General features: G+C 51.3%; 1 protein-coding gene across 3 annotated transcripts in view; it reads left to right on the top strand.

Moving 5' to 3' along the window:
• WWP2 (WW domain containing E3 ubiquitin protein ligase 2) overlaps nucleotides 1–15,811 on the top strand; it is a 143,062-nt gene that overhangs the window by 122,236 nt on the left and 5,015 nt on the right. For all 3 annotated transcript variants that reach the window (XM_041770956.1, XM_041770958.1, XM_041770957.1), the window contains 8 exons: nucleotides 6,679–6,733; nucleotides 10,216–10,297; nucleotides 10,872–11,000; nucleotides 11,383–11,458; nucleotides 11,759–11,830; nucleotides 12,056–12,144; nucleotides 13,932–14,091; nucleotides 15,373–15,506. In XM_041770956.1, the coding sequence (XP_041626890.1) occupies nucleotides 6,679–6,733; nucleotides 10,216–10,297; nucleotides 10,872–11,000; nucleotides 11,383–11,458; nucleotides 11,759–11,830; nucleotides 12,056–12,144; nucleotides 13,932–14,091; nucleotides 15,373–15,506 (797 nt within the window). The remainder of the gene's footprint in view (nucleotides 1–6,678; nucleotides 6,734–10,215; nucleotides 10,298–10,871; nucleotides 11,001–11,382; nucleotides 11,459–11,758; nucleotides 11,831–12,055; nucleotides 12,145–13,931; nucleotides 14,092–15,372; nucleotides 15,507–15,811) is intronic.

Genomic DNA, 15,811 nt, shown 5'->3' with positions numbered 1-15,811 from the left:
CTAGAAACTTCAGTGCTCTGGAGATTTTACACATCACAGTGACATTCCTTAAATTTCATTATTTCTAATTTAGTAACTCAGTGTCTAGCCTCTCTGTGTTTATGGACTCAACATATCTGAAATTGAAGTTACCGTCTTTCTTCCAAGACTGGATTTCACTTCTGGTCTCTCCTTCTAAGCCCATTTATTCTAATTTGAAACCTGAAGGTCAGCAGTGACATCTCCCATACCTCAACTTTTCACAACAAAACAGTCACCTATATCCTTTTATTTTCATTGTTGCTACTGTTTTTCTTTAGATCTTTCTTATTTGACAGATTCTCAGTGGTGGAGGGGCCTTTAAAATTGATCTGGATCAGGGCTTGGCAAACTATAGTCCATGGGCCAAACTGGCCCACACTTTGTTTTGTAAATAAAGTTTAATTGGCACAGAGCACTCCCATCAGTTTAGGGATTGACTCTGGCTGTTTTTACACTGTAACAACAGAGTTGAGTAGTTAAAACAGAGACCATATAGCCTATAAAGCTGAAAATATTTACTGTCTGGCCCTTTATGGAAAAAGTTTATTGACCCTTGGTCTAGTTCAACTTCCTTCCATCTGATTCCTGATTTTCCTCCCTCTCTCCCTCCCAACAGAACAGTTAGGGCAGCCTCTGAATTGTTCTCTCTGTTGGCCTTGCTCTCTCCTTCAATCTTACTGCCTGCCTGTTCCTAGCAGAGTAGTCTTCAAATGTCACTGTCGCTTGTTAAAAATCATTGTGAAGAGTTTAAGGAGGAAAGGCTTTACTCTACATTTATCACTGCCATTTTAATCACTGTGTCAAAACCTTCTGTGGTCCTTACCTACAGAACAGTATTTAAATTTGCTACTCTAGGGATCCCTGGGTGGCGCAGCGGTTTAGCGCCTGCCTTTGGCCCAGGGCGCGATCCTGGAGACCTGGGATCAAATCCCACATCGGGCTCCCAGTGCACGGAGCCTGCTTCTCCCTCTGCCTATGTCTCTGCCTCTCTCTCTCTCTCTCCCTGTGTGGCTATCATAAATAAATAAAAATTAAAAAAAAAATTTCCTACTCTAGGGTAACTAGGTGGCTCAGTAGGTTAAGCATCGGCCTTGGGCTCAGGTCATGATCCCGAGGTACCTGGGAGTGAGTCCTGCTTTCAGCTCTCTGCTAAGCGGGAAGCCTGCTTGTCCCTTTCTCTCTGCCCTTCCTTTCTACTCATGTTCTCTCGAATGAATGAGTGAATAAATAAATAAATAAATAAATACATACATACAATATTTGAATAAATAAATAAATATCCTACTCGAGAATTCAGAGTGCGATGGTCCCAAATGAACTTTCTAATGGTCTCCTGTCCTGTGTCCCTTCAGGAACCATCTCATTAGAGCCTCCACCAGTGACCTGGTGGCTGGGGGAACCCCGCCGCACAGCTTCTTTTGCAGAGACAGAGAGGGTTCCCAAACTGGAACTCTGCATATTCTCAGGGCACCTTGAACATGAAGCTTGGGATTTGCACGAGAATGTCTACAAAAGGTGGTGGATTAGAGGCCGGAAACTTTTTGAGCTGAACTACATTTAATCACTGTGTTTAGTTAACATTGTTTCTATTTGAAATGAACTCTCACCCCACAACCCATTTCTAAATTATATACTTTTCCAAGTTACAGGCTCAGAAAATCTTTAATTCTGTTGAACTAAGCAGCATTCATTATCAACTTTGTCTTTGCAGCTTATCCTCTGCTAACCCAAAGCAGGAGGGAGCTACACCATCAACCCATGAGGCGTAGTGCCATTCCCCTGGGCTGGCCTGTCTCCTCCCCTGTCTGTGGGGGCTGATGCTCATCCTATAACGAGTTAACCTTAGTTTCCTTAGTATGAACAGAAAGCACGATGTTTATCACATTAGTTTGTCTCTAGGTCAGCTGTGACGCCGGTCTATAATCCATGTCCTGGGGGATCTGCCCACTGCAGCACAGCCTATGTTCTTATGCCACAGCCCCTTTCAAACATGCTTGGCATGTTTCAAAATTGGATGGGATCTGATAATTCCCTGCATTTTAGAAATTGTCCTTCCAGAGCTAGGCCCTGAAGAACTTTACCTGGGTGACCATGGCTGTAAAACTAGGAAGGTTTGAGAATCTCTATCCTTTGACTTAGAGACAAGGACACATTTTAGGAGTCTCACAATGATTTTTTTCTCCCTGCTTACTCAGCTTCTCTAATTAAAAAAAGAAAAATCTCTTAAAGGAATCTTTTTTTCTCTACAAGGCACCAAGTATGTTTGTTGGTTGACTGAGATGTTTGGTGTGTGAGTGGGAAGGTTCTTGAGGTCACATCCACTTGGTGTTTTGGAATATCCATTTCTTTTGCCCGCCTCTGTCACTTTAGCAGCGTCATTCCAGGCATGCCAAGGTAGGACTTCACCTTGGAGGGTCCCTTAGAAGGAAGAATATTTTTTTGAGTACTCTAAACTGGTTTTCTCAGCTTGGCCGGGGGTTCAGGAGGGTTCTGGATGGAGGTGATTGTTCCCTTTTCGCTGTGAAACAAGATTCATATTGAAAAACGTGTTAGGAATCTTTTTTGGGTCGGCTTTCAATGTCGCTCTGTTGATTTCCCTCTCTCTTGGATTTGCTTTGCCCCTCGTTTGCTACGGTGCCATGTCCTGGTTACAAGTAAGAAGAGTTGCTTTCATACAGTTATTTTGGGGTTTGGCCTTGGCCCAGGGTTTGACTCGGAAGACTTAAGAGCTGATACTGTACCAGCGGCTTCCCCTCCTCCTCCTCCTGCCGGGCTGAAACCAAGACCTCGTTCTTCTTCACTTACTCTAGAGAGAACACAATATGCAGTTCAAGATGGAAGTCAAGGGGGCCCACATGGCAGTCTCCCACAGTTCCTTCCTGCCATTTGCCTCATCACACACGTTTTTCACTTTCTCTTATTGCTCCCTTATTTCTGATCTGCTTCCCTTTCCTGATGCCCCAGTGTGCCTTTGTTTCTTGAGACCATCACGCACACACTTGTGTTTTGCCCTCGCAGTTTCGCTGTGCCCTCTCTTGTGTGATCCTGCTGCGGTCCAGCGGGGCTGCCCACCCCATCGCGTGCACTGGACCTACTGCTGTTTCTGTGGCATTACCCCGGCTTTGGTCCTCCCTTAATAACTAAAGGAGGTAGCCAGTGCCCTGAAAAAGATCATTCTATGGTTCCTAATGTGTGGATGCCAAGTTGCATTATCCAGAAACAGACTGGAAACTCGTTTGCTACTCTGCAGAGAGCCCCTTGGCTTAAACTCTCAAACACCTGGGTTTTGTTCTGCACCCACGGGATGGATTCTTAAAAAAAGGAGCCTGCCTTCTATACAGTAACCTTTCTGCCCTTCCCAGAGCCTTTCTTGCCCTCGGCTGTATTTGCTAGACATTCTTTATTTCTGAGTTTGTATCTTAAAATATTACTGGAACTTAGGGCTTAGTGCCTGAGGGAATTGAACTCAACGTGAGCTGCCTGGCTCACGGCCTGCACCTCAGATGTCCCAACCCAGGGACATTTACCAGGAAAATGATTCAACTGTGTTACTTTCTGTTCCTACACGTAAAGGAAACTGTCTTGTCACTTAGAGTCACCTGCAGATCTCAGGATCGTTCTTGGGACCGTCATCCCTCCATGCTCCTTTCTCTGTGCTTTTCTGGCTGTGCTCCAAGCAACACTTGTGGGAGAAGAGAAGTGGCAGTTGGTTGACCTACTGGAGATGTGGGGTTTTGGTTTTCAGGCCATGATGTGGAGCTCTTATGTTTTGTTTCTCTTTGGCTTCTTTCTGTCCACTTCCTTTTCTTATTTTTCAAGCTGTACTATGTACATTAGGGAAAAAAATGTCCAAAATAGTTACATGCTTTGCTTTAACTGCAAGTGGTAAGATTGTAATGAGTGTCAGCTTTCATTGACTCCTGCTCATGCGTGGTTCATGCTGATCAATCCCTGGTCACTCACCCTTCCCTCTTGCTTCCTCTTCTGTCCCCTTTTCACAGGTTTTGAGGGGTGTGGATCTGATAGGATGAGAAGAGAACAATGCCAAAGAAATTTAAAAAAAAAAAAAAACACAACAGTATAACTAAAGAGAGCCAATACTGTATGAAGTTTTAAAATGGCAAAGAAAAAAAAACAAAGGAAAAAAAAGGCAAAGATTAAGAAAAAGGTTGGGGTCCATGGGTGGCTCAATCAGTTAAGCATCCAACTGGACCTCAGCTCAGGCCTTGATCACAGGGTTGTGAGTTCAAGCCCCCTGTTGGGCTCCACGCTGGGTGTGGAGCCTATTAAAAAAAAAGAGAAGAGTTGATAATTTTTTTATTCTCCTCCCCGTGCTTTGTATACAAGTCCTAGTTGATTTTGATGAATAATAGAAATCCACTTGGTTACACTTAAGCAGAAAAGGAATTTACCAAATGGGAATGGGGTGGTTAATAGGATTAACCAAATGGTGGAGAACCAAGCTCTGGCAAAAACCGGGAGTAGGCAAGGCAAAGGCATAGTTTGTGCAGGACATCGCCCTGTTGTGCTGCCATTGAACGGCTGTGGCTCCCGCGGACTGTGGACTGCACTGCAGCAGCGAGTCCTTTCCAGGAGACCTCCTGCTTTCCTGCGGGTCCCCGCAAGTTCGGAGTGGGAGCATCTGATTGGCTGTTCTTCAGGTCATGTGCCTGGAGGTGCCGTGGCATTGGAAAAGGAAATATTCAATATATTCAATAAATATATTTGGTGTCTAGTTCAATGTATGTCACGGAGGCTGTAAGTAAAGACTGTTTGATCTGTTGACGTGAGAATTACGCACAAGATGAGTGTCCCCTGAAACCCAGTTGGTAACAGTTGGGACCTGACTTCCCACTGGAGCCCCTCGGTGCTTTGGGGATTATCCCCTCATTCCGAAAAAGGCTTGAAGCAGCAAACAGTTTTGTTCTGGATCCTTCTTTTACTTCTTTAAAATGTCCTTTCCTGTACTTCTTCCCTTTTGCTACAGCTCATTACCCACTGAGTTCTATTTGGCTTCATTATCTGAAATGCACGCGTATTTCACAAGTTAGTGCCTTTCCTTCTGTTGCCGAGTGCGCGCAGAGCTACTGCCCTTCTGTGTTAAGGCAGTTGGAGGAACTTGGGTTTTATGAGATGCTCCCCCCCCCCCCCAGCCCGCACTCTCACCAAAGTGACCTCTGGGAGATGTCACATTTAGATCTCTGTCAGTAACCATCAGACCTGGATCGGGATGCAAGTCTGAGCACGTCCTCCAGGATAGCGATAACGGCGCCCCCGTATCAAGCGACAGCCCAACTTCCCACACCCCTGGGCAGGAGGCCCTTTGCTGAAAGGGGGCCCTGTCCCATCAAGGAACCTCTGGTTTCAAGACTTAAACATCTTTGTTGGGACTTGCTTTGGAAGAGTTGCTTGTGCTGCCACCTTGGAAAGAAAGTTCCTCTGTCCTTTCAGCCGGGGCGGAGGGCCGGCTGCGAGGCTTGGGGGAGGCCCAGGCCCGTTGGCAGTTGAGCTCCACCAATGTTTTCTCAAGCCGAGACTGAGCTCCATTCATCCTCCTGCCCGGTGTGCGGTGGCTGCGTCGCCCCCAGACAGAGCCGGCCGGGCAGCATTGAGAACTTGATCCCTTCATGCAACGATTAAGTTTTAGTTAAGTGAAATAAAAAGGCTTCAGCAAAGAAAAGAAAAGAAAAAAACCAAGCAAGCAAGCGCAGAACAATACTTGTTTTATTTAACTATGAAGAGTTTTTGACAGCACCCCCCTTCCCCGCAGGATATGAGCGCTCTCGGTCCACTGCAGCCCTGCCCCAGGGATCTCAGGCAGAATTAGGCTGGGGGGTGTTGAATGTAAACAGTGACCCTGACGGCCTGGCGTCCGCTCCCCCTCCTTGCTCCCCCCTTCTTGCTCCTCTCTCCTGCTCTCTCGCCACCTCGCCCCCAGCCCCACCTCCCCAGACAGGCACACACCGAACACTGAGCAACTTCAGGTTCAGGCCGGAGGAGAAGAAAGGTGCTTTGTGAAGGGAAGCAAAACATTCCTGGGGGAGGTGAGGGGCCTGGGGCATGAATGTGCCCTCAGTCTGGGCTGGTTTTGCACACCCGGCCGCTGCTCCCTCTCCCAGCGCACCCAGGAGGAGGTGGCGGGAGGAGGGCCCAGCCCCCAGCCAGGAAGCTCTGGGCGTGGGCAGGGCTTGTGGGAATGATTTCATTGGAAAGGCCTGCGATATTTTTTCCCCTCCCGTGTGTGGTTCTTGGAGAAAGTTGGAGGTGGTGGTGATTTCAGTCGCCCTGGACGCCGGGAGCAGGAGCCGAGCAGAGGCGCTGGCCGAGCTTGCGGGCCGCCCGCTCCAGGCCTGCCGCCCGCCTGGGCCGGCTCTGCCTCCACAGCCCCGGGCCACCTTCCTCCCCGGCTTCCTCCCCCTCGCTCCACCCTCTCCAGAACCTGTCGAGGCCCTCCGCATGGGGGGTCCTTGTTCAGTTTTTCTTTTTTGAGAAAAACTCTCGAGAGGAGCAGATGTCACCTAAGGCCCCACTGAAGCCTGTACAAAAGTGCTCAAATGTGGAAATGAGGCCTTGGCATTTTTATTTTTATCGATCGGTTTATTTTTAACCAGCGGCTTTTTTTAACTTCTGTGTTCTGCTGTGTTTTCTTGTGTTTAGTCTTCAAGTGCTTCGACTGACCATGACCCGCTGGGCCCCCTCCCTCCCGGCTGGGGTAAGTACCGAACTCCTGAGGACTCAGCCACCGGCTGAGGCTGAGGCTCCGCTGGGCTCTCTCCCCCCCCTGAGCATCGTCTTCACGTGGCCTGGGCCTCTCTCGAGCGTGCTCTCTGGGGATGCCCGGCCTGAGCGCTTCCATGACGGGGCTGGAAGGCTGGGAACGCGCTGAGATCCCCTGCACCCTCATAGCGTTCACCTGCCATGGCTGAAGGAGCGTGACCCTGCAGACAGAGTCCCCCGAGCAGCCCGTGGGACTGTTAGGTTTTGGTCCTGATTCTGAACCATCTCCCCAACCCTCCATCCTGTCATTGGCCAAGACGTTTTGGCGCTGGCTTACTCCCTGGCGCACTGGTTTTAGGTCTGTGGCTGTGTGATTGGAAGGAGCCGCCTTACCAAACCTTTCTTTGCAGCTGAGATGTTGGAGGACTTCAGCCTAATTTTGACTAAAGAAAAGCTACCTTTTTATCTGTGACCCAGCTGTGAAACAGGCCAGAGGGAAGCAGATGAGAGAGTTGAGCGCCAGGTGGCAACTGTGAAAGTGCATCATGGCTGGTTAATAGCACCATGCTGGGTTCTGCTTGTCATTGGAGAATTTCCAGTCCTGGGTGTGATTTGCCAATAATGAGTTAGAGAGATGGACATCCATGACTTGGGAGAGGTTAGGGGCTTTGTGGCTATTCTGGGAAAGAGCGGCCATGCAGAAAGGGGTCATGAGAGATGGTGAGACGCAGTGCATTCTGTAGCCCTGAGCCGGGTCACGGTTTTGTTCAGTATAGCAAGGGTCCCTGGGGGTGGAAGAGGGCAGATTTAGAAGGAATCAGCATGTGTTGGGTTTAATGTATTGGTTAGGCCAGTAGAAGACAATAAATGCTATTTTGGTGGTGTTTACAAGGGGTATTAAATTGGGCGGGGGCATGCTCCCCAATAAAAACACAGAAGTGGAGAATGATAAGATGAGCATGAACTGGAAAAGTATGGCTGTTGAGCTGGAACCCCCTGGTGTAGACACACCACTCCCTGGTAGTAATTTACCAGGTTGCATCACCGCCCCCCCTTGGTCCCACAAGTGTCACTTAGTGAATTACCACTGCATTTCAGAGCATTGGGAGGACTTCGTGGACCTTCCGGGGGCACGTGTCAGTTAGTGAGGCTTCCAGACAGTTCTGGATTTTCAGCTAGGGAATCCCGTACGGACACAGATCATCCACCTGCCTCTTTGGACTGATGCACGGTCCCTGGTGTCTCAGGAATCAGCATCCAGTCAAATGTAATGAGTCGAACACAGGATCCCTGGCTAGGCAGGGGAAAGTGCATCAGATTAAATGAGAATCTGTGATGTTGTTTGGCAGCCAGTAGACACTATGACCTGGAGCCAGGGACCCAGAATTGTTCCTGCATCCACAGAGTCAAATGATTGATTTCTGTACCAGTTCTGCTACCTGATGGTCACCAAGTAAGAGCAGCTCTAGCGCTTCGAAAAGTGCTCCCAGAAGCCAAGTGTGAGATGTCTGAGATGGGAGGAGGAGCCGTGGTCCGAGTCAACGGTGTTTACATATGATCAGGAAAACACACAAGATTATACTGGTATGAAACTGAGAAAAAGGACCATGTGGCTGAGGGCCAGGGAATCTTCCAAATCAGATCCTTTGGGCCTTGTGTTGGCTTTTTCAGGGCTGGGACTGGGCCACCTTCCCAAGGAGACTTAAGAAAGAACAGAAAGAGCAGCAGAGCCAAGCAAGAATTGTTTTTAGTGGGAGCCTGCGATCAAATCTCCCATACTCTCCTGCTCTCTGTCCTAGGTCCCTTTCTGTTCCTGCAGGAGGAGCCCCCTGGGTCACCTGCACCCAGGGGTTCGGACACCTAGGATTTAGATCCACAGCTCTTCAGCTGCCCTGCCCCTGGACACGTCACTGAATGCTTCCAAGTGTGTTTCCTCCTAGAGGAGGCAAGCTAGGCGCTCCCCTCAGGACTTCCCCAGCTCCCAGACTGCACTTGTATGCAGTGAGACAGTCCCAGGAGGTGCCCCGGCAGCCGTGAGTGCACAGGCCCCGGGCCCGGCTGGACAGATCCCCCAGCCTGATGATTAGCCTTGGCTTTGGCTCTTGGCAGGGCAGACACAGAGGATCTAGTTCAAAGCAGAAGCTTCTGGGATGGGAGCAGCTTCTCCTTTTCCTCAGAACCTTCTCAGGTAGCCTGCCTTCTGTGGGACAGTCCCATAAGCTGTTCTGAGGTGACGGTAGCTCTGTAATAATCTTGGGCATCTTCTTTTCTTTCTTTCCTTTTGTGTGTATTTTAAAAATTTGTCCAGTCCTGGATACCACGTAAGGCAGAGAGACGCCAGGATCCTGGGTTGACACTGGGAACATTGCAGCCTGATGCTTGAGGGAAGGGGAGTGGGCACCTTGCTTCTGTGCCTTTTTTAGCTTTTGGTTTCCCTGTAGCTTCTGGAACTAATTATTTTTATTTCTTTAATTTCCCCCTGTCATTGTAAAAGAGGGAGGGCCATTAGCATCATTCGTTTAGGGGACAGAAACAGGTTTGAAGGCTCAGGAACTTCGTAGGAAAGGTGACCTCTCTTGCGTTTGCAGCCTTGCCCCTCCCTAGTCTTGCCTGTTGCCTGTCATCTGCTTGGAGCTGATGGGGCGTGCCTCTCAACGCCTCCCAAAGCCTGGAATCACCAGCTAGAGTTGGTCTGCCCAGACTTCCACCTATGAGCACCCATGCCCCAGGAGAGGGGAGAGAGTAAAGATTGTCCAGAGGACAGAGACAGGATGCCTGAGCACCCCTAAACACTGTCCCGGCTCGAAGCACATACTTAGTGGAAGGAGAAGGTAGCATCGTAAGTGCCCCAACCCTGGGCATTCATTGCACACATGCAACATAACGGTTCTACTGGGATGTGAGAGTTTTAGAACAAAGCTTTGCCTTCATGCAGGGGGAAGGAGAGAAGGTGGAGGGTAGGTAGGCCCTCTGGGACAGAGCGCTGATTAAAAAGATACGGAGGAGAATGTAGCCACCCCACAATGACCCGGTTCAGATGGAGCAGTTGCATGACTGGAGAGCAACCCATGAGGGACTGGGGTGGGGACCAGGGTTGAGGGGAGGTTGGCCGTGCCTCCACTTTGCACACAGCTGGATGCAATTATGCCTCTGGTTTCAGCTGGGCTCTCCCCTCCGTCCTGTTGCCACACTGCCCCCTTCCCTCCAACGAATCAACTGACCAAAGACAGTTCTGGATCTCTAGTTGGAAATGTGTTTATCCTTCCCCCACTCCCCAGTAGGGAAAGATTCTTTGTCCTTTTTACCAGTGACAGATGTGCATGAGACAGGCTTTCATCAGTTCAACTTCTCTAACAGGTTGGGAACAGGGGCAGAAACTGAGACCTGGCACTCAGGAGGTGGGAGCCAGAGGGCAGTGGGCCTGGCCTCGAGGTGTTTCAAGCCAATTGTCCTCTTTTCTTTTTTCTCCCATGGCAGAGAAGAGACAGGACAATGGACGGGTGTATTACGTGAACCATAACACACGCACTACCCAGTGGGAGGACCCACGGACCCAGGGGTAAGGATGTAGGCCGGGTTGGCCCCGTGCAGCTCCGGTGTTGGCCAAGTACCCCGGACTGCGTTGGCCTTCTCTGGCCAATATTCTGGGATTTTTAAGCCACCCACAAGCGCCCCAAGACCCTTACCGTTTAGTGTCCACATAATGAGACTTGAAAGTGGCTCCTTAAATGGACTTTCCCGATGGATAGAGAGTGGCCTGACTGGCAGGTGTTGCTAGTCTGCGTGCCAGTCGTGCAGGCTGCTGATAGTGTGATTTTGAAAGATTTAAGGGAACCTTTCCACCCCTTCCCTCCGGAAGCTGCTCTAGGATAGGGGCATGTGGTGTCTCAGGATTGCTGGTAGCCACTTAGGCCACAGTCGTCCACCCAGGGCTGGTTCTTTGAGCTTGGGCTAGTAAACGACCTCTCTCCACTACAGAGCTGCCCTCATGACTTGGGTAGTACTGGGTGCCTTTCCTCAGGGCCCCCCCTCAAGGACTGTGCAGGGCCTGGGTGAAAGCTGTACCAGCCTCCTAGGCACAGAGACGCAGAAGGCGAGGTGGACTCTTAGCTCCGCTCTACCCGTGCTTCTAGGATGATCCAGGAGCCAGCTTTGCCCCCCGGGTGGGAGATGAAGTACACCAGTGAAGGCGTACGCTATTTCGTAGACCACAATACCCGCACCACCACCTTTAAGGATCCTCGCCCAGGGTTTGAGTCCGGGTAAGAACTGCCCGCAGGCGGTATTAGCGTCCGATCATCCACGGTCCACATTTATCCTTGTCTTGCTCTTCCTACTGCCCCCTGGTGGCCGACTTTGGTGTCACGTTAGAGGGGGGTGGCGGGAGGAGGGGGAGTGGAAGGGGCTCTCCTGTTTATTCGGGATAACGCCTAGTGGGCTTTCTCTAAAAGCAAGAGCTCTGGCTTCATTTCCGGTTTTTCTTTTTCTCCTCAAATCTGCCTGCCGAAATGGCAGTTGTTTCCTTTCCTCAGTGCCTTGCCTTTCTCGTCTTTAACATGGCATCAGCTTTCCTCAGGGCTAACAAGATATGTTGCTAATTTTTGAGAAATCACCTGGATTCTAGAATATCTTTGCTCTTCCCAGGACGAAGCAAGGTTCCCCTGGTGCCTACGACCGAAGTTTTCGGTGGAAGTATCACCAGTTCCGTTTCCTCTGCCACGTGAGTTCTGGGACAGGACCTCCCCCAGACGCTGGGGTCACTTGAGTTGCCTCAGCATGATTTCCCAGCCTAGCAGGGGTGTTCGAATGCCTGCGTCTGAGATGGGGGCCAGTTACTTGTCCTGCCCCCAGCACTTATCTGACATCGTCTCCAGGAAGCCAGCTCCTGGGGTCCCAGGCCCTCTGCCACTGGCCCCAGGAGATGAGGAAGCCTGTTGGTACAGACGGGAGGCCTGACTGCTTAGTGACCCCTGATTTCCTGATTCAGCGTCTGTTTTCCTTTTCTTTCTTTGTTTTTCAGTCAAATGCCCTCCCTAGCCACGTGAAGATCAGCGTTTCCAGGCAGACGCTTTTCGAGGATTCTTTCCAACAGGTTAGAGGATAATCCTGGTGTCTAAGACCAACAAGCAGAAGGCCTCCTCACACCACTTCATCTTCTATCACGTGGCCTGTTAAGCCCACATGGTTGAGTTTCCAGGGTGTGGGCCTGGGTGACCAGTCTCTGCTGAAGGGCAGGACATAGAATTCCCTGGCCCTTGCCCCCAGCCTGCTACCGAAGCAAGAGTGGCAGGCTGGCCATGACGCTCTGTCTCCTCAGATCATGAACATGAAGCCTTACGACCTGCGCCGCCGGCTGTACATCATCATGCGTGGCGAGGAGGGCCTGGACTATGGAGGCATCGCCAGGTGAGCTCAGCGCCCCTGGAAGGCTGTGCCGCGCTGTTTTCCCAGGCCGTAGGGCTTGTGGTGGGTACACGTGGGTGCAGGAGCAGGGTCCCAGGGTTGCCTTCTGGGCGAGGTAGCAACCCTTTAGTTACTGGTCTCGGGGGGAGGCTGTGAGCTTCCGAGGGGAGATCTTAAGACATTCTCTCACTATTTCTGTACCTGAATCAGTCAGGCTGCACCGGTGGGCAGTGGTTAAATATTGGTGTCACTGTCACGTGGTTTCTGTTAAACTCGACCCCGGGCATCTCGAGGCAGCTGGGACAGGTTCAATCTGGTGCGCCCCTGTGTGCCTGACAGGTGTAAGTTGTGTCACAATCCAGGGGGTCTTGATCACTGCTCAGGTCCGCATCACATGCCATAGGGCCAATAAAATTAAAATGACTGATGTACCCATAACGAGAGCCTAAAGCATTGTCTTGCCCTCACCCCAGTCTACCTGCAAAAGTTAACAGACCCTCTGATAAAACGCTGCCTTGGATCAGGGGACTGAAGGCCCCCGGCAGGGAGAAGGAGCATCTTGGCCTGTGGTGACTGCTCAGCTCACTGACCTCTCGTGGTGTGGGGACATCTTCTCTCTCGGTGTTGGGTTCACTTGTTTCTGGTCCTCTGTTTGCTGGTGGCGCTGCCCTCTGTGTCGGCCCCTGTGGATCACTTGCTCTTTTTCTGTGGTGACCTTCTCTCCAGGCTCTGCTTGGTGGTGTGGCTCCCACCCCGTGTGTGTCTGTCTCTCTGTGTCCTGCCAGTGGTTTTACCCTATGGTAGGTTACGTCATGCTGTTCTACCACAGGGTAGAACCACGGACAGGATACCGAGGCACCCTCTGCATCGAAGGACTCCTCGTCTGCCCGGCCACAAGCAGCCAGGGACTGGCCCCCTTGGGATGTCCCCCTGCTGGTGTAGCTCAAGCCCGAAAGGATCCAGAATTCTGGCTTGAGGCTTGTACCTAGGCCACAGAGAGATGCCAAGGCATGGGTGTTGGTTCAGACAAATGCGTGGAAGTGTGGGAAAGGGTATGGTGATGGGGTCTGGGGTGAGGGGAGGGCAAAGAGCAAGGGAAGTGAAATGCCTTTTGTATAGCTACTGGGGGTGAGGTTCGTAATCTAGAGGCAGCATGGATCACAGAGTTTTCATGCCTTAGGACCTAGGACTATGTTACTGTGTATTCATATCACGCTGCCTACTTAGGATGGAAACAAGGTGGCTGTTTTCTATAGCACCTTTGCAAGATTTAGGAAGAGATGCCCTTTCTCAAGACACTTCCATGTTGGGAAATGGTCATGATATTTTGGTTTTATCAGAAAAAAAAACAACACACAGCTTGACTGCTATATGCAGGAAATTTGTTGTGATCAATGTGCAAATCTATGATACTTTAACACAGTGCTCTTGTACAGTGCACAGCCGACACAACTGTGCATGGTGGCCTCAGGGTACATAAAGCTCCTTTGCCATCCGCCACACTGGATACCGGATGTAAAGTCCTGGAATGCATCACCTGGGAGCCCAGAGACATGCACGCAGGCTTTCCTGAGCTCTGTCCACAAGTGCAGTTGTCATCCTGGTTCACCCCCGCTCCTGAGCAGCTGTTAATACAAGTTATACCAGGTGTTTATCCTAGTGGGGCTTGACTCCCAGGACCTCATGTCTCCAGACTGGCCCCGACAGGACAGCAGAAGAGAGTCCCCTCTCCAGTGCAGGTATGCAGGACGGGATCCATTACTCTTGTCTTTGTCTCTCCTTTCTCACAGGGAGTGGTTTTTCCTCCTGTCTCATGAGGTGCTCAACCCCATGTATTGTTTATTTGAATATGCCGGGAAGAACAATTACTGCCTGCAGATCAACCCTGCCTCCTCCATCAACCCCGACCACCTCACCTACTTCCGCTTCATTGGCCGATTCATCGCTATGGTAAGTTGCATTGCTGTGAGATCGCTAAAGCAGGTGGCAGCCCAGGAGGCCAGGTGTACCCACAGCAACCTGCCGTGCGTGCCCCACCCCCGAGCCCTACGCTCCTCCTCATACAACACCTAACGAGAAATGCAAAGAGCTGGAGAGTGTTCTGGAGATAGTTCGGAGCTCTCTCAGTGGCACCCTCAGGGGCTTTGAGAGGGTTTTCTTGTGTGGGTTTGTGTAGGGCTTGTTGAGCGATAGCCCAGGGTTCCTGGGCCGTGGACGTCACTTAACTTTGAGTGTGCAGCCTGCCAAGGGGCTTGGTGACAAACACTGCCCACTTGCGGTCTTACTTGCGGCCGGGAGGGGAGATGCCGGGCGGGGTACCACCGCTTGTCACAGCCCTCGAGCGAGTGGGGATGTCTGGCTGAGACACTCAGGCCTTCTGGAAGGGGATCTGGGATCAACACTAGCTTAGAACAGAGCCCTAGTAGACCAGCTGGTCAGGATGTAGGAGGCATCACCAGGGAGTGGGTGAAGAGTGGGGAGAGGGGAGTCATGGACCCCATGTTTATCTAGCAGTAGGAACGCGGCATGAATGGGGGGGGTGTCATGCTCGTGCATCCTGTCGAGTGTCTCGGGAGGGCAGAGAACCAGGATTGAGGGAGGGAAGCCCATGGGAGCCGCAGTCCTTCTGCCATATTTGGTGGTTTGAGATGTTGCGTTGCTGACTTTCCTTTGCTTCTCCCTGACTTCCTGAATGCTCTGTCCGCGAGAACTCAAGAGCCGTGACTAAATATGTCTCTTCCCCTTGTCTGGAAGTTCTTGGCCAAGGTGCTAGGCTCAGGAAGTGGGCACATTCTTCCCGGGTCTAGAGACCCGCCTGGCCAGGCGGCCGACAGGACAGACCAGTAAAACCCTAGACTATTACTCACCACTGGCCCGCCAGCTCCTGCCGTCGACAGCGTCTGCATTATTTTTGGCTGCCTCTGCCGCCCAGCTCTGAGAGTCAGTGAGTCAGGGCTGCCACCTGGGGTTGTGCTGCCTGTGAGTATGGGGCACATCTCTGCTGGAACAGGGAGCTGGCGGGCAAGCGTGCCGGGCAGGCAGTGGGTTCCTAAGTGGGCTGGCTCTGCTTGCCCCTGTTGTCTGCAGGTGTGATGAGAGTCTGTCCCAAGGTCACGGTTGCTCCTGGGGAGAAGGGGTAGGTAGTTGGGCTTTGGCGTGGAACATCCAAGAGCCTGCCTGGGCAGTGTCCTAAGAAGACCAAACACCTTTGGCGTGCCTCTTCCTCCGCAGGCTCTGTACCATGGAAAGTTCATCGACACAGGCTTCACCCTCCCATTCTATAAGCGAATGCTCAACAAGAGACCAACCCTGAAGGACCTGGAATCAATCGACCCTGAATTCTACAACTCTATTGTCTGGATCAAGTGAGTCCTCTCCCCCGCGCCATGCTGGGAGGACAGGGGTCTCTGGTTGGGGAGGAGGCATTGGGGAGGAGGCATCGCTGGCCTGTGTTTTCTCTGCTGGAGTGGCCCTGAGCGCATACCAGCTGTGTAAGTGCTGGTGGAGATACGCAGCTCCTCGGTTTCCCTGTGGGACAGCTCCAGAATTCTCCCCGTGACTCAGGGGGAGGTCCCAGGCCACTGTCTGGATTCAGGCTGCGGGTCCTGGCATCCTCTGAGCGCTGATGCACCTGACAGAGTGGGATGAGGGGAGACCCTTCTAAGGTAGA

The sequence above is a fragment of the Vulpes lagopus genome, chromosome 10 (assembly GCF_018345385.1).
Source record: "Vulpes lagopus strain Blue_001 chromosome 10, ASM1834538v1, whole genome shotgun sequence".
Lineage (NCBI taxonomy): Eukaryota > Metazoa > Chordata > Mammalia > Carnivora > Canidae > Vulpes > Vulpes lagopus.
The sequence above is the reverse complement of the archived record's forward strand: the minus strand, read 5'-3'. Positions and strand labels throughout refer to the sequence as shown.